The 18,880-nt window shown below is 37.8% G+C and overlaps 2 protein-coding genes across 2 annotated transcripts in view; one reads left to right on the top strand and one right to left on the bottom strand.

Annotated features, from left to right (window-relative positions):
- LOC149084832 (uncharacterized) overlaps positions 1–15,407 on the bottom strand; it is a 62,178-nt gene extending 46,771 nt beyond the window's left edge. The window contains exons 1-2 of the mRNA XM_089232573.1: positions 15,117–15,407; positions 3,969–4,113 (exon numbers count right to left, since the gene is read on the bottom strand). Of these exons, the coding sequence (XP_089088699.1) occupies positions 3,969–4,113 (145 nt within the window). The 5' untranslated portion in view covers positions 15,117–15,407. The remainder of the gene's footprint in view (positions 1–3,968; positions 4,114–15,116) is intronic.
- LOC149084833 (histone-lysine N-methyltransferase SETMAR-like) lies at positions 7,021–8,070 on the top strand. Its single transcript, XM_089233810.1, has one exon. The coding sequence runs from the start codon at positions 7,021–7,023 to the stop codon at positions 8,068–8,070; it is 1,050 nt and encodes a 349-aa protein (XP_089089936.1).
- Positions 15,408–18,880: the final 3,473 nt, after the last annotated feature.

Here is an 18,880-nt window from a genome sequence, read left to right as displayed (position 1 = left end):
AGTTGAATAAGATAAATTCTTGATTTATGAACAAAAATTCACAAATTATAGTTAGGAAAAAAAAATTAGAGTTTGCCTGATTCTATTGTCTGCTATCGAGTGTCTGTTAATGGGTAGTGAAATACATTAAAGACTTATTCCATGGGACCAGGGATCAGAAAAGTGTCTGCTAACGGTAGTGTCTGTTAAGGGAGGTTCCACTTTATCAATAAATAATATACATTAAAATTTTCTCCAAATGGAATTTTTTTCTTTAAAATTACTCCAAGTCTACTTGAAAATTAAGTATTTTGCTAAAAATTTTGATTTAACAGAATGGCATACATCATCCAATGCCAGAGACCCAGCTTCAGAATTCTCAAGATCTCATTGGATAACAAAAAAAACTTGACTATCCTATTTTTTTCTTTTGGTGAAGCTGGAAAGGTATAAAATATTGACCAGTATGTTTATTTCGAAAAATATATAGGGCATCCAGGCAGGAAGGAGTCTGGTGCCCAGCGCAGATGCTGAGCTTACTGTTTTCTAATTCAAATTTATGAAAATTGAGGGCATGATGAGTATTGGTCCAGGGCAGAAGGGTAAATATTTGTTTCCAGTTATGGCCCTGCATCTGGGCTAAAGGTGTCAAAAAGTAATGGCTTGTCACTCAATAATATTGATTAAAAAAATTATGGCATTGATATAAGAGGAGACATTCAAAAATGAAAAAATATTTGTTATTAGATAACATGAATCTTGACTCATTTTTAAAGTCTAATCCAAAATGGTTGATCAAGCATAAAAAGTAAGCTTCAATGAGCTCAAAAGTGCTACCAGATTTAAATCTGATGTAAAAATAAATTCCTAAATGGCTGTAAGAGAGTGGAAATTTTAAGATGGGAAAAATATCAGGACACAAACACAAAGGTTTTTCATAAGAAATTTTTTTCTTAAATTTGTATTGCAAGATTTATCTATGGCACATATATAAAACATGATTCAATGTTTTGGTTTAAATCTCAAATACTTTCTTGAAAGTCTTCTTTGTCTATCACCTATTTCAAGCTAGGTTCATCTACCTGGGCTATCTCAAGGATTTGAAGTTTTGTTTAAAACAATCATTTTTTTAAAGCTATTACACATAATCAGAACATCCAGAAATGTCGTACGAGACAAAATTAAATGAACTAGAAAACACTCATTATTACTAGCCGCTGTGGTGGTCGAGTGGTTATAGTGACGGACTCGCGATGAGAGGATCCAGGTTCGAACCCCACAGTGGTGGTCGGCTGAAGTTGGTTTTCTGTGGTTCCCAACTTCAAGGCGCAAATGCGAGCCGATCTCCCCGTTAAAAAGTCTCGCCACAGAGAGCATCAGTCCTACAACGATAAATCATTCAATCATAACACTTCACTCATAGTTAGAAAAAACTGGTGGCAGATGGCAGCACTACACATAACAAGCATTACAGAGAAACAAAAAACTTCACGTCAGGTTTCACTACATGTACACGCACATTCCCATATGTACAGATTTGTTGGGGGTTCCGCGGGGGAAGGGGGGCATGTGTGGTGTAACAGTAGTAGGTAGGGCCTCCAAACAATGGATCAAGGATCCATGATGTTCTTAAGTCAGCAACCTCGTTGGGCAATTTTCCTGTTGTGGCATTGTATTTGTATTTTGTATTTGTACTATTAGAATGCTCTGAGAGAAAAAGAAATTTTGTAAAAAAATTATAAAATGCTTTTGGATGAGTAGGTAAAACTTTTCAGAGAAAGATATACTTTTTACTTGTTAATACAAGATATACCAAAAAAACTGGCTAATCTTGTAGAGATATTGATTTTTGGAAAATTTTTATCGCCACTACTGCGACTTGAACTGGGTCCCTCGAATGTCAGTCGAGTGCTCTACCAAGCCATTACTAGCTGACTGCTGTCACCGACCATTGCACGGTACAATTCAGCATATATATATATATATATAGGATCCACTAGTTACATATTCTATCTCACTATAGCTTAGTTGGTAGAGCACTCGACTGGCATTTGAGAGACCCAGGTTTGAGTCCAGGTAGCAGCATAGATGAAGTTTCCCAAAAATCAATATCTCTACAAAATCAGCGTTTTTCAGTTATCTTATAGGTAAAACTTTCCCTAATAATACTCAGAAAAAATCACCAACGAAAGACAAATACAAGGAAAATACGAAAACTTATGCATTTCAACACTTTATGGGAGTCATCTTCAAAGGATAAACTATAACGCTGACCAAGAATCCCACTTGGATTGATTACCAAATCTTAACTCTGTTGCTCAGCAGAAAGAAAAAAAATATACTTCTGTCCAAGTCAAAAACATTGTGACCAAAATGAAGCTGAGTGCCTGCATGTGTCTCTTCTATTTTGATTGGCTGCTTGTGAAATTTTTGCAAGAAGCCAATCACTTCAATTATATCTCCATGACACCTGCTTTCACCCAGTGTAAACATTCAAAAAATAAAGTCTTTATCAATCAAAATGTTTAAAAATCACTAATTGAATAATAAATGCATTTCCTCTGTTTTAAGCAGTGCTAAGTCTTTTAGAAAATTAAGAGCTTCCTTAAACAATAAAAATTGTATAAAACAATGTTTTAATATTTTGTGAAAACTGGATTTCCATTTTAAAAATTTGTCTACATTTAAACTCAAGTACTTAAAATACTGTTCCTTCTGGAATTGAATCAAGAATGAAGCTGCAAATCGCAAGCAAAGGTGTGAAATTTGAGATTTAGATGTAAATCAGTTTATATAAAAATTGATGCATTAAAACAAATGTATTTTGTAAATTTAATTTTAAATCATTAGCATAGAACCATTTTTGAATCAAAACTAAACTGTCATCATTACGATACTTGAGTGCGCCAAGATCATGACATGAATACATTGTTATTGAATCATTAGCATAAGTGATAGAATAACTAAAATCCAATTTACATGAAATTATTTGTCATGAACGATCTGTACTGTTTCAATGGTTCAGAATTAGAAATATATGGCCTAAAGGTTCATTAGTTTGATATTCATATTAGTCAGGTAAAAATGTCTTTAGTAAGAGTTACCTAGTTGGACTTTTTTTTAATGCTTCCTCTTTGACTTGCACTATATTTCTTTGAAAGATATAGGCTACATAAATGATAAACACCGGCGTCCATGATACAAGTTGTACACTGGTTCAAGATGAATAAACAATACAACAAAATGATCCATTAAATGAGTATGGTCGATCCTCGACATGCTACGATATTAAAAGTGCCATGCGAATATTTGCCAAAGAAACTTTCAAACTGGTGAAAATATTTGAAGATGAAAAAATTTGTGTATCATTCCATCACACTGTAAAAAAATTTGGTTGTAAATAAACTCATCTTTTGATGTTAGTCTGTTATACAGAGGCCAACACTATATTGCTAAGTTTGAAGCAAGTCCATGCAATGAAACAGGGATTATCAGGGCTTGAAAGTGCCAGATTGTTATGGGGACTAAATGTTGCTATCGGCACCAAGAATTTTATGAGATTATTAAATTGGAGTCTGAAGACCATATAAAAAAGTTTATATCATGTGCACCAACATAGAGGTCAATACGTACAGGAAAAAAAAATTTTTGAGCATTTTTCTCAAGGGAAAAAATGCTCGAGTTTTAAAATATTTGGCTTTTTTTTTTTTAAATCAAGCTGTGGTGACCATGTTCAAACTCAAGAATAAGAGTTCAAAGAACACTTTTTCAAAAATTTTAGAACAAAATCTCATTTAAAAATGTCTGACAATCCTAAATGAGAGCCGTGAAAAAAATAACAAAGCATAGAAATTTGTATGTTGCAGAAAGGCATAAGCAAGATATGTTTTAATATCTGCACAGATTAACAGATTATCACCAATGACATACACCAAATAATTACAAACCTAATTACATGAACTTTTATCAGAATTCTGGACTTTTATTACCTGAAATAATTGAAGCTTGTTTGGGTTTTACAGCATCTTTGTGGCATTTTGAGCACAAACCATTAGTTGATGAGCTTCCATAAAAGCCACAACCAGAACGACACAAACTTGAACTTGAAGAAACCGGATCTGTTTCTTGATCCATCTGGGAGGAAAAAAAAAAAACCTATCACTTCTCTCTCCATCCAAATACTTAGGCCTATTATGCTGCATTGATAACAGGTTTTCAGATATTTACAAACTATAATACAGTGTGTACATAAATTAATATCCCAACTTTACAGGGCTATTGAAAGAAAACTAAACAAAATACAAACCTGTTGCTCATCAAAAATCAAAGAAAAGTTGAAAGTTCATGAAGATTTGGATAGATGGCGGCACGAGGCTGTCAGACTGAATGCTGCGAGTTTAACGTAGGCCCCATGCGATTCATTTCTCGCTAAGATGTTTATCGCGCAACAGAAAGTATTGTGTGATTGAATTTTCAAAAAGTGACTCAGTTACAACTGTACAACGAGCATTTCGTCATGAATACAGAATTGCTCCACCCGATCGATGGAGTAGCTTACGTTGGTTTTAGAAATTTCATGATAAAGGGTACATTTGCAAATGTAAAAACTACGGTCGCCCACATGTGAGTGAAAAAAAATGTTGAACGTGTTCGAAACGCTTTAGTTAACAGTCCGAGCAAATCAACTCGACATGCCAGCCAAGAACTGCAAATGCCTGTTATGACGGTCTGGAAAGTGTTGCAGAGGAGATTAGCATTCAAACCATACAAGTTGCAGCTAGTCCAATCGCTTACTGAAAACGATAAAGTAGTAAGAAAACAATTTTGTGAGTTCATACTTCATGAGCTCGATAACGATGAGTCCTTCCTGTTCAAGATTGTGTTCAGTAATGAAGCGACATTTCACATAAACGGTACAGTGAACCGCCATAATGTGCGCATCTGGGGGGATGCGCATCTGGGGATCTGATGAATCCACATGCCACCATTGTTTGAATGAACTTTAAATTTCCCAATGAATAATTGAATTAGAGATGCGAGGTGAGAATATTCTCGGAGAAGAGAATATTCTGAGAATATTTTCCTGGATGTAAAGATTGGAGAATAATCAAATATTCATTTTTCATTTAAATAATTTAAATTTTTTTTACTAATTTTATTTATATTGTGAAATATAAATCAGTTTTCATTGCCTGAAACATTTACAACAAAACAATTTTCGATGTAATCACCCCAATGACAACTTTTTAGTTCGAGAATATTCTCCAGATCACGATGAGGTTTTAAAAGTTTGGTTATAAAGATTTTGGAAACCTTCATATTAAAACCTTAAAAAATTATTTTAAAATTAGATAAATTTTTAGAAATAAGTTCACAACAAAAGAAAATAAATCAAAGTTGTTTGATAAAGGAAGCTATTCTTATATAATTGCCTTCATTCTAAGATACAGAACTGTTTTCTTCAATGCACATACACTTTAATTCTGTATCACTCACATTTCTTTAAAAGTTGTGCAATTCAGCCCTGTTGGTTTAAATTTCTTACTTTCAAACATTAATATTGTGGTCTACAAACTAGACTTGTAAAATTCTTGAGAATAATCTTTCGGAGATTATTATATAGAAAGATATTTTATGTAACTATATTATAAATAACAGGAGAATATTCTCATCAAGAACTTATAAGAATATTCTCAAGTTATTTATAATAGTAGTCCTACTAGAGAATATTCTCGAATATTACATCTCTAAATTGAATAAATAAAGATTTGATTCAAAAAAATCAAATTTATTGTTTTCAGTTTGTTATTTTTCAAATTAAATTGAGATTAATGAATTTTAATTTTTTAATTTTAAATTCCATTTTATGTTTTGTGTTATAACAAACAATACTTATACAAATGCAAACACCAAAAACAAGTGGGAAGTCACCCTAAAAGGTAGTTCAAAAAAAATTTAGATTGAAATATAAAAAAATGATAGGAAAAATAAAAGAAAAAAATATTTTTTTTCTCTAAATTTATTTCAAGATATGAAAGTACAGAGAAATCTTCATGCTTCCATTTAATCGCTTTTATCATGTTACTCTTATCGTAGGCACATATCATGTGTACACTACTTCTACTCAATCATGCAATTACTTCCAAGACATTTTTGTTACGGAATTTCTAACAAATTAATGCATGCTGGAAAGTTCTTTCTTATATTATGTGTGACCATAACGTATGTATGGTTTCAGTTCGAGAAGTTTTGCCATCTGTTTTCCATATTAGAAGTAAAACTGACAGATGCCAGTTTTACTTCTAATATGGAAGACAAGTTTACAAGTTTGAAGACAAGACTTACAAGTTTTGTGTTATGCAAATACTACGGTGAAAGCCTGCCTGCTTTCTGTGGGAAGGCTTTCCAAACGAAAGATCAATTAGCATTCGTACCTAGAAATTGGAAAAAAAGACTCGCTTCAGTCAACCACCACTGCCACTAGTGGGGGTTCGAACCGGGATGAATCCATCATGATGCCCACACGATCGCAGTGGTTATCACATACTAGATTGCAGACGCACAAGTAGAGGGTGGCCTGAATCCAAAAAGGTTTAGGAACCACTGCTTCAAATGAATCAGTGTGCACCAGAAATTGTCGTATGTGTCCGTAATCTATTTAAGTATCTCTGAGGCATGTTTGTAATGCCACTGCTCATCTTCCGAATTGAAGTGAAAGTGGCAGGTGTATGAATCGATTGAAATATTTTTTTTGTTTTATTATCTACCGCTTCCTTTGGAGAAGGGGAGTTCTGCTCAAAGTTGAAAAACTTAAAAAGGCATTACACATAGTATATGCACAAGGGGTGATCAAATGAAAAGGTACGAAACGACGTAAAAACGTAACAGTTAAATATTGCATATTCCGCCATGGGAGAACGTAGCGAGACATCTCGGGATGCGATTGGAGTCTCTGACTGGGATCGGAGCATGCGCAGGAGAGAACAGAGGCTCTTATCAAAAGCGGCGTCCAAATGATGCGGTAGTCCGTATGAGGACAAGATGGCGTTCGTGTTGCAAAATTCGACGACTGAGGAGCAGCGAGGTGTTATCCGATTTCTGACAGTGGAAGGTGAGAAACCGGCAGCTATTCATCGCCGGATGGTGACAGTTTACGGAGAGAAATGTGTCTCTGACAAGTCTGTCAGAAAATGGAGTGCCCGTTTTCGTGCAGGCCGTGAGAGTGTGGGTGATGACCCGAGACCAGGCCAGGCAAACACTGTCATCATGAGCGATCTCATCAACAAGGTGGACAACCTAGTGAGAAGTGATCGGCGTGTCACATTGCGAATGTTGGCGGTGAAGGTGGATGTCAGCTATGGAACCGTGTGGACAATTGTTCACAACAGGTTGCGATATCGGAAGGTGTGTGCCGCTTGGATTCCAAAGCAGCTCACCGACCAGCAAAGGGAACTGCGTATGGGGCTAGCACTGCAACATCTGTTTCGGTATCAGGAAGACCCCGCTTTCATGGAGCGGATCGTCACAGGTGATGAGACCTGGTGCCACTACGAGCCAGAAACAAAGCGGGACAGCATGCAGTGGAAGCATGCGTCGTCACCTCCCCTTAAAAAGTTCAAAGCCATGCCGTCAGCAGGCAAGGTGTTGCTCACCGTCTTTTTCGACGTTCAAGGTCTGCTACTTGTGGAATCCCTCAAGCACAGAAAAACCATTAACTCCGATGTGTACTGTGAGACACTCCGACGCCTACGCAGATCCATCAAGAACAAAAGACCGGGGCTGCTCACGAAGGGTGTGGTTCTGCTCCATGATAACACGCGTCCACACATCTCCAAAGTCACACACATGGAACTGGCCAAGTTCAAGTGGGAGCCGTTGGACCATCCGCCCTACAGTCCGGACATGTCGCCCTGCGATTTCCATATGTTTGGTCCACTGAAGAAACACCTGAAAGGGAAGCGCTTCAACTCGGACGACGTACTCAAGGACTGGGTCTCGTCACGGCCACAGGAATTCTGGGAACAAGGAATCCTGCGGCTTGTTCATCAGTGGGATCGTTGTGCTCAGGCCTATGGTGTATATTTTGAATAAAGTCTACATTTGTACTGTGTCGTTTCGTACCTTTTTATTTGATCACCCCTTATATATTTATTTACAGTGAAATAAATTCCTGCAATGTGTTTTATAACAAATCAGAAGAATGGAAATATGTAGAGTGATGAATGGTACAGACTAGCGCAGGGGTTCTCGAACTTTTTCCATCCATGCTGCCCTGTTACTTTAATACAAATACAACGCCACAACAGGCAAAATGCCCAACGAGATGGCTGATAAAAAAAAAAAAATGGCCATAAAAATATGGATGTCATATGTTACAAAAATACAGCAACCCAATTAAAAATGCAATTAACACAAATTATAAACAATATATACACATGATAAAATATTATACAATGCCCATAAAGAATACTTATGGTTGTCTTATTCTAAGAATGGATAGCTTCTCGATTTACCCCAACATGTTTATCGTATTTCTTTTTAAATGTGTCAATTGTGTTACAATTTACTACCTCCGGGGATAAGCTATTCCATTTATTAACAACCCTATTGGAGAAAAATTCCCTGCGACACCATAACCTTGCATTGTCCCTCACCAATCGATAGTGGTACCCCCTTGTAAAAACAGTCGATTGGCGGTGTACTGAAAGGTCATGGTCCATCTATCCATTCCATTGAAGATTTTGAACACTTCGATCATATCTCCTCGTCACCTGCGTTCATCCAATGTAAACATATTCAAAAAATGAAGTCTCTCTTCATAGCTCAAGAATCGTGTGCCAATAAGGACACGCGTAGCTCTTCTCTGCGCCCCTTCAACCAAGTCTATGTCCCTCTGTAGGTATGGTCTCCAAAACCTTACAGCATACTCCAGTCCAGGACGAACTAAGCCTCGAAAAAGCGGAAGAATGACTTTAGGAGAACGCGAGGAGACCTTTTTGAAAATGAGACCAAGCATTCTATTCGCTTTTTTGACCACCGCTGAACAATGTTCGGAAAACTTAAGTCGCTCGTCAATGAGAATTCCCAAATCGGTGACTTTAGTTGCACCCGGGATAGTGACACCATTCAACTCGTAAGAGAACCGTGGGTTGTTCGAACCAAAATGAGCGACCATGCACTTATCTACGCTAAACGTCATGCTCCATTTATTTGCCCATGCTGCAATCTTGTTTAAGTTGGTCTGGAGCAACTCCCTATCGCTTTCATTCCCGATTACCCCCCATTAGCTTCACATCATCTGTGAATTTGCTAGTAATTCCATCGATACCCTGATCGAGTTTGTCGATAAAAAGTGAAAAAAAGGGGCCAAGGACACTTCCCTGAGGAACTCCACTTGTGACGTCTGTCCAACCAGAGAATTCCCCGTTCACCATACCTCGCTGTGACCTATCTCTTAACCATGATTCTATCCAATTCAGCAAGTTGCCCCCTATTCCAATCTTGTGTAAACGCTTCAAGAATTTGCCATGTTGGACCCGATCGAATGCCTTCTGGAAATCAAGGTAAACAACGTCAACATTTTTGCTCTTACCCAAAGCCTTAGTCACGTAATCATAGAAGCAAAGGAAGTTAGTTACACATGACTTCCCCTTCCTGAACCCATGCTGATTATCCGACAATACCTTATTCTCGTCTATCCACTTCACAAACTGCCTTTTGATGATAATTTCCAAAATTTTCGAGAGGGAGCTCGTCAAACTCACTGGACGATAATTAGACACCACTTCTCTACTACCCTTCTTAAATATTGGAACAACGTTAGCCAGTTTCCAATCTCTCGGGACGATACCCTCAGCCAGTGGCGTCGGAGCCGGGGGTGCTGTGGGTGCTCGAGCACCCACGGAAGTTTGTAGAAAGGGTCCGAGCACCCACAGAATTGATTCAAAAATCGAAATTTCCTACATGAATCTCAAGACGGGCACCCACAGGTTCGAAACACTTCCAACGCCCCTGCCCTCAGCAACACGACTCCTGTATATCTGTGCGACTGGCCCCAACAATTCATTAGCACCTTCCCTGAGAACCCTGGGATAGATATCATCTGGTCCTGGTGCTTTGCTTGCACATACATTTCTTAGAAGATTTAGGACCTCCACGTCTTCTACTTGAATATTGTTGAGGGTTTTATTACCCCATGCAACACCCGTATATCAAATATCATTATCTCCATTAAAAACCGACGCGAAAAAGTCATTGAAAGCACTACACATGCCTACATTGCTCTCTACCTTAGAGCCTCCTATCGAGAGGGGGCCAACTGTCCCCTTATATCCATTATTGACGTATCGAAAAAATGATTTTGGGTCAGAGCCAATGTTATCTGCCAACCTAGATTCAACTTCCTTTTTACTATCCCTTATCGCTTTCTTCAACAGTCTTCTTTTATCAGTAAACAATGATAGGTCACCTCGTCCACTTTTATAGCTCGTCCACTTAATCAATGCTTGTATGCGGCTCCCCAGAGCAGTTTAACAAAATCTCTTTGAAAAACCTTTGAGATGCTCCACGGTGCCCGACAAAGGTTGGTTAAGCACAGTTTGAGAATCCTCTGGACATTAGTCCAGATTCTTGGATTTTTCCCCTCGTAATTTGACCAGACGGCATTTGGGTAAGCTGGCAAACCTCATGACACCATAGTTCATATTGGAAAGTATTCTAAGCAATCGGATAAGTGCTAATTGAAAAACACTAGATAATCTTTTAAAAGTAGACTCAATGTTTCGTGGACACTGTTTTTTTGAAATAGTATATGTATCTTCAGTTACTTTTAAACTTTCCTCGCAATACATGGACAATTCCAGAAAATTCTATTTGTCCCATATATGCGGGCTCAAGTCCTTATGCAGTAGAGGGAGTGGAGAATTGCATTGTATATTGATTATTGGTGGCTCAGTCACCTCGTAAAATATAGGCCTATTGGGACGCTCAAACAACCTTAGTACCCAGGTTCCGACACTTAAACAATGAGGATGTTTATTGCAGTTGCTGATGAAACGCTTGGTTTATGTTTTGAATTCTGCACGTTATTAATACACTACAAAAAAAAGTGTTGCATCCCTCCGCAAGATAATTCATTCAATTCATTAATTGGGTTTTCATTAATTAAAAGGGTTAAAATTTATTCAATTAAAGGAGGGTTTAATTGATTAAATGGATTTTTAATTAGCTTGTAATCAAAAGGTAATTGGTTGTTTATTAATTAACTTATGAACAAGCTAGCTATTCCAGACCGGGCCCTAGACTCGTAGAAATTTGATTCATCGGGCCATAGTTCCAAAAAGATCTAGGACTAAAGGACGGAGAATAAAGCCTAAGGCCTTGCCAAGAAAAGGCAAAAATTAGATGAATTATTTTTTGTGTCGCAACAACATCGCAACATAAAATTTGGAATTTATATCAGCACGTCGATGAACTTGAAATAGGCCTAGTGGTCACAAAGTCCCAGAAAAATCAGGAAACATTATTTTGGCCATTTTTCTTGCAAAAAGCATGTTTGGCTCTAAAGGAATTTGGCTGTTGACAAAGTGAAAAAAAAATTAGGCAAACGTGCAGAAAAATGTGATACCTTTAATGATGGTACGTAGTTATGTTCATATGCATACATGTAAGCCGTACACTGAATAAACACTCAAAACATACAAAAAACCATTAGTCCTTGAATAAATACATGTCATACTTTGTTTCTAAAAAATACGACAAGCTGTCAACTACAGTCAACCAAATGAATGCACGCCTTACTTCATTTTTCAGGATACGAAAAGCTATCAACTATGCACCATACACTGAATAAATGCCATGCTTTCCCTTTGTAAAAGATACGACCACACACACACACACACACAATCCACGTAATGTCATATCTATTACTTAAGCCACCGTACACCGAAAGAACTTTTGCTTTATTTTTTCAACCATCACAATGGGATATTGTTTAGTGGTGGGAGATATTTTTTCAAAAAATTTAAAAAGTACAAATTATTCGAGTCAAAGGTGTTCTGGTCCTTCATGGTGAAAATTATTCAAACAAATTCGGAATATTTTGTTTTTTCTCCATGTGAGCTTGGAATTTCTACTAGTAGGAAATGGTAAATATAAAGTGTCTGCTGAATTTTTCATTGTCACAATGTGACAAATTTACGAAATTATTAAAAAGTGTTTTTACATGGAGATTAACGTTCAAAAATTTCCGGTTACTTAAACCATTTAAAAAAAAAAAACAAATAGACCTGCTTCATTTGTAAATAACCAAAAAATCTAAACAAAAATTAAAATAGAAGGTTCTTAATTTAACACTCGCCTAATTCTCATTCTGAGAATATTACCAAGTTCTGTAATACATACACTATAATTTATGATTCACATGCTGACTCATATATGATAGCAATACATACTTAATATCACTAAAAATGTACTGGAATATGTACCTCGGAAATAAAAATATATAATTTATATCAATGAGAGTTGCTCCATAACAGTAATTTGTATTTACCTGTGATGGAATTCAAACAATCACTATTGATATTCATTCACTGCGACTAGAAGACGGAGAAGCAAGAAGAGACCTAAGGTCTTGCCAAGCACAGACAAAAATTTTTTCTTGTATTTTTTGTGCCCAAACAGAACATAAAATTTGTGAAATTTATATCAGCACGTCAACCAACTTGAAATAGTGGTCACAAAGTCCCAGAAGAGCCAGAAAAAACATTTTGGCCATTTTTCTGGCAAAAAACATGTTCGGCTCTAAAGAAATTTGACTGTTGACAAATTGAAGAAGAAAATTAGGCAAGGCTTGGTGGCTGGACTTTAAACATTGGCCATAACGTATGTATTGCATTGAATGTCAGGTATATTTGGAATAAAATATCAATTTTGCTTTCACAGTGGATACGCACTCAGCACCATATGTTAGTATAAGGCAGAAGACTAAGCAAAAGCAATGTTATCTGTATGTAAGCTGCTGTCGAAGTTGATATGCAATTTTCTATTATTTTGGTCATACAGAAATGATTGACACATGCAGTCACAGGGTGGACAATGAATGAACGCCAGAGGCTGCCACCAGACTTATCCCGTTGCCGAGATCTCTTCCAGCCCAGCTTCATGGCAGAGTCTGGAACAAAGTGAGTGCACCTAACAGTCTGAGTGTGTAGCTAGTGTTGTGCTTGATATTTCAGTGCTGCCATCTATACTTCAAATTGTGAGTTAAGTGTAATGATTAAATATTTGTTACGTTGTAGGCCTGTTGCTCTGTGGCGAGACTTTTTTACAGGGAGGTCGGCTCGCATTCACGCCTTGAAGTTGGAAACCATAGAAAACCAACTTCAGCCAACCACCACTGTGGCGCCGGTGGGGTGGACAATAGTTTATTTGCAAAAATTGAATATTGCATTAATTGGACAAACTCCCCATTCAAGTTTATGCACTTTTGCTGTTTGGCTGCAGTAAACCATTTCATAGGTATGTTGTTGAGCCATCTAAAGACAATAGCCTGCAATTCCCTGTGACAGTACATTCGTTGACCTCACGTGAATTGTTTGAATAATGGACTGCGCAATACTACTCGAGCAAATCCTGTTTCGTGGTGCAACTTATCAAATGTTATGCAACTGTTTGACAAACTCAACATGCCATTGACATTTGCTGCTATATGCAATGTTGAAGGTCGTCTTGTGGATGGTGCTCACAACTTCGGCTGGTTGGACAAGTTCAACAGCGGACAGGAAAGTGCAGCCAAACAGTTTGCCCTGATGTTACTTTTTATCTGCACACCGACACCATATGACAATGAATATCACCCCTCATGAAACCCCTCTTTTCACAAAAACCATATCCATCTTTGCTGTCTATGCTTGCAATGGTGGTGAAGGAAAGAATGGTCACACTCCTTAATCAGTTACCAGCTGGTTGTACCATTAGTACATTCTGCATGGCTTACAACGCCTGGTATCTCGCTGTCGAGCAGAGTTTAAGATGCGAGAGGGCTTGTATCAATCATTTCTGTACAACCCGAGTAGGTCTGCTAACAGCAACCAAAATTAACCCAGGTGATAGCCTGTGGAATCAGCATTGCAAGGATAGCTAGTTTGAATCAAACTCGTGAACTTCAAGGTTTTGATGATTTTTGATTAATTTTCCTTCATAGTAGTTTTCTTCGTATTTTAAATTTATGTATTATGCTGTTGACGATTTTTGAGTTGGCACCAATCCCACACAAGCATGCAGAAAAATGTGATACCCTTATACCCTTAATGGTGGCACGTAGCTATGTTCATATGCATACATGTAAGCCGTACACTGAATAAACACTTAAAACATACAAAAAACCATTAGTCCTTAAATAAATACATGTCATACTTTGTTTCTAAAAAATATGACAAGCTGTCAACTACAGTGAACCAAATGAATGCAAGCCTTACTTCATTTTTTAGGATACGAAAAGCTATCAACTATGCACCATACACTGAATAAATGTCATGCTTTCCCTTTGTAAAAGATATGACCACACACACACACAATCCATGCAATTACTTAAGCCACCATACACCGAAAGAACTTTTGCTTTATTTTCTTAACCATCACAATGGGATATTGTTTAGCAGTGGAAGATATTTTTTCAAAAAATTTAAAAAGTACAAATTTTTCATTGTCACAATGTCAAATTCACGAAATTGTTAAAAAGTTTTTTCACGTGGAGATTAACGTTCAAAAATTTCCGGTTACTTAAACCATCATTTAAAAAAAAACAAATAGACCTGCTTCATTTGCAAATAACCAAAAAATCTAAATAAAAATTACAATAGAAGGTCCTTAATTTAACACTCGCCTAAAACTCTAATTCTCATTCCGAGAATATTACCAAGTTCCGTAATAGATACACTATAATTTATGATTCACATGCTGACTCATATGATAGTAATAGATACTTAATATCACTAAAAACGTACTGGAATATGTACCTCGGAAGTAAAAATATATAACTTATATCGATAAGAGTCGTTCCATAACAGCAATTTGTATTAACCCGTGATGGAATTTAAAGGAATTCAAACAATCACTAATGATATTCATTCACTTACATGCGACTAGAGGACGGAGAATAAACCCTAAGGCCTTGCCAAGCGAAGACGAATTTGATGAATTAGTATTTCTTGTGCCCCAACAATAATGAATTTCGTTTAATTTGAAATTAAATTAATAATTATTAACATGCATGCAGTCGTCGACACATCTTGGGGAAATAACGCAACATCACCGTATAATTGATTAACACTACCAGTTGAGAGGGTTTATGTTCATGGCTACTGGTAATAAATGCAATCAGCAGAGCGTTTGGCTTGGAAGGCATATGCACTGAGCAGCTACACTGGATCAAACAGCTGTGCTTTTTTTTCCGTTCTGTGACATCTAGGCGGACCCTATGTTGTCAACTCAAATCGTATTGATAGAAATTTCTTAAATAAAATGTAAAAAATGTAATCTATATTACTTCAAGGTATTTAATTTTGAGCTTCAAGGAAAATTCTTGGTTACCCTCAGTAAAAATATGAATTTAATGACAGGAATTTTGTCACTCCATGTTTACTTTCCCGTAGAGAATTACAAAAATCTACCGATTTCGTAACATGGTTCTTTTCCATTTCAACGAATGTCTGATGATCTTATCCTATGCAAATGAATAGGGCCCCAAGTCATAGGGGTGCCAAACGAGTCAAAGATATAGTAATAGTCTTTTCTTCACGGAAGAGTCTTTATTGTCTAGCTTCAAGGAAAGGGACGAAATAATTGAAAAAGCTCCAGAGCCTCTTGAGAATATCACGGTGCCCCCGGGCTAAGTGATTTTTCAGAGGCCCCTTATCTGGTTAAAAATGCCTTCTGACAAATATCCTCAAAAACTTTAACCGCATCTCATTTTCATGCAGCTCCCCTTTCATAGGGGGAGATAGACTTGGAAGTCTGGCGGGGGGGGGGGGCACGATGATGATGATGTCCATTCATATATACATTCGATCAGTCGACTCCACCTTTGACGATGGGGGCAATGCCCCCACGCCCCCCGAATCTCCGCCCATGTCCCCTTTGCACTTGAGGTCTCAAAGTGCGTGTCGCGGCTCCTAGGGGCGTCAAGATGGCGATATCCCCAAGCTGGAGCCCTATCAGATTTCCCCCCCCCCCCGTGAGGACTGAAACGTTTTCATATTTGTATTCATTTACCCAACGAACAAAATCCAGGGTCCCCCATCCAATAGACAAGACCGAATGCGCAGATTTTTAGTAGGGGCCCAAACTTGAATTATCTTGGATTCCCGCTATTGTGAATTTTATAATGTTAAAGCACCGGTCTCAACCGTGGCCGCTCGAGGAAAAAAAACAGTAAATTTGAAAATATAATCATGAACATTTTTAAATAATAAATATAAATCACTAACTTTAATGAACAGATAAAAAATAGGCCTACTGGGCTCCGCCATAGAAATTATGTACCAAAACAAGGGGTCCACGAGTCAAAAAATGTTGAGAACCGCTGTGTTAAAGCAACAAAAACCAATGAGATTCATGAAGGACCCCTTTCCCGAAACCTATGAACGTCCCCATGGGGCCTTCGAGCTGGATCCCTGTCGGACTGTGCGTTCCCCTCTAAGGGTCACAAAAATTTTCATTTGCATTAAATTTAAAATAAAATCGAATAAAATCCAGCACCCCTTCCCCCTTCCCCATCCAGTAGCCGGGACCCAATGTGCAGATATTTAGTGAAACCCCAGACTGAGATTTATCGTGGACTCCCTATATTGCCAATTTATGGGATGTAGCAGTAATAATCAGTACAAGATTCATCGAAAGGCTGGTTATTTGTGGAGATGAAGATTACAAGGAAGAAAATTCATCACCGCCCCCAACGGGGACTCGAACCCCGGTCTCTCGCTTGCCGGACGAGTGCTCTACCATCTAAGCTATGGAAGCAGATAGAATATTTCAACCTTGGAGCGTATCCAAGGCAGATGAAATATTCTACCTGCTTCCATAGCTTAGATGGTAGAGCACTCGTCCGGCAAGCGAGCGACCGGGGTTCGAGTCCCCGGTGGGGGCAGTGATGAATTTTCTTCCTTGTAATCTTCATCTCCACAAATAACCAGTCTTTCGATTAATCTTGTATTGACAAGTGGAGAGGACGTTTCTATATGAGTAATAATCAGATTCATTACGGGCTTCCAGGAACCTGTCAATCTCTCCCATGGTGACACTATGAACGAAATGAAGTAAGTACCATATAAGCAGAGTTTTTTTTGTGGAAAAATTCGTTCTTCTTCAAGTGGAGGGGTTGGCTTATACTCGGGTCAGTTTTTGATGAGAAAATATCGACCTCCGGAATCAGTAGTCATTTTTGTAGCAGCGTTCGAGAAACCGGCATTATTGGTATGGGATATGTTCAAACCCCACAGAACCGAACCGATAATGTCAAGGCCGATGAAAAGAAATTGAAAACATCATTGGCTTTGATACCATGGAAGTTGGCTAATACCTCCATGTTTGATACCAGGTGGGCTAACATCGATCCTTTAGATGTGAGCATCAACAAGCCTCTCAGACTATTTGAGGAATTTGTGGATTGAATGGATGAGTTCCGATGATAAAGAAACTACAAAAAGTGGTACCTTGAAGAAACCTGACATTGGCCAAGTGTGCTAATGGGTACATGAGGTGTGGAATTCTGTTTCCGCCGAAATTATCATCCGATCCTTCAAAATGAGGATATCATTTTGAAGATGATATCCTCTTTGAAAGTGACAATGGCGATGACAGCCCAGATAAGGATAAAAACGAAGATGCCGCACCCCTATGATGATCTGATGGATTACCATGAGCTTGGAGACTTAGAAGAAACGGATTAAAAAGTTTGAATCATTTTCTATTGTAAGTTTCCGCAAGCTATTAGTTTTTCATGAAAATATCAGTTTTTTTTCTCTAAACTGCACGGATTTTTTGGGGTCGGCTTATATACGGTGTTTGCAAGGACTTAACCAACGAATTTAACCAGGAACCCCATATAATTCAGCTGTAACCATGTCCCCCAGGTCAGGATTTATCACGGGCCTCCCTCAACCCCGAAAAATTTTGCGCGCACCCCCCCCCCCAGCTGAGATTATGAGTTATTTTTGCAAAAAAACGAAACTTCTTTCGGGAAGGGAAGAAATGCTGAGTGAATGCCTTCGCCCCCCCCCCCCCGATGAGAAAATCCTACGTACGCTACAGAGTTTGTATATACAGTAAAACCTCGCTACAACAACACTCGATAAATGCCTCTACAATGATATTTTTTAAATCTTGTTTGGAATTGCCTAGTATGACCATGCATGCTTTCAGAGCTTAACGCCAATTTTAAAAAATGGAAGAGAGAGAGTCAGTCTATCCCTACACTTTTCTCTGTCTTCTTTCAAATGTATGGCACAAACCCAGTCAAAGTGAAACTGAAAGAGAAAGCATGCAAATGGAGTGGTTTTTTTTCCTCACTTAGGTATTTCTCAGTGAATGGAGGCAGAACAAAAATAACTTTTTTACATTTCTTTTGTGGATCAAATGTCATTTAAGAGAATAGGCGGCAATATAGGTAAAACTTTGATTAGGGGAGCAATTACTCCCCTTCTCCTCCCCCCTCCCGACTACGCACTGCTTCCAATTAGAAAAAGTATCCAAATAACGTGTAGGGGGCCCGTAAAATACATCGAAGAAATTCCACAGCTTTAATTAGGCATTTTTGGAAGCTGAAATAGGCAGATGGATAAATTGAAGTTCAAAAGAGCAGGGAATCGAAATACTTAGCGCCCTTAAAAAAGGGGAAAAAATA

Source organism: Pholcus phalangioides, unplaced genomic scaffold, assembly GCF_987345545.1.
Source record: "Pholcus phalangioides strain wild (caught in Gottingen) unplaced genomic scaffold, Ppha-v1.0 ptg000007l_1, whole genome shotgun sequence".
Lineage (NCBI taxonomy): Eukaryota > Metazoa > Arthropoda > Arachnida > Araneae > Pholcidae > Pholcus > Pholcus phalangioides.
This window is presented reverse-complemented; position numbering and strand designations above follow the sequence as displayed.

Coding starts and splice junctions, on each gene's coding strand:
- LOC149084833 (XM_089233810.1), top strand. CDS start 7,021: ATGGCGTTCGTGTTGCAAAATTCGACGACTGAGGAGCAGCGAGGTGTT.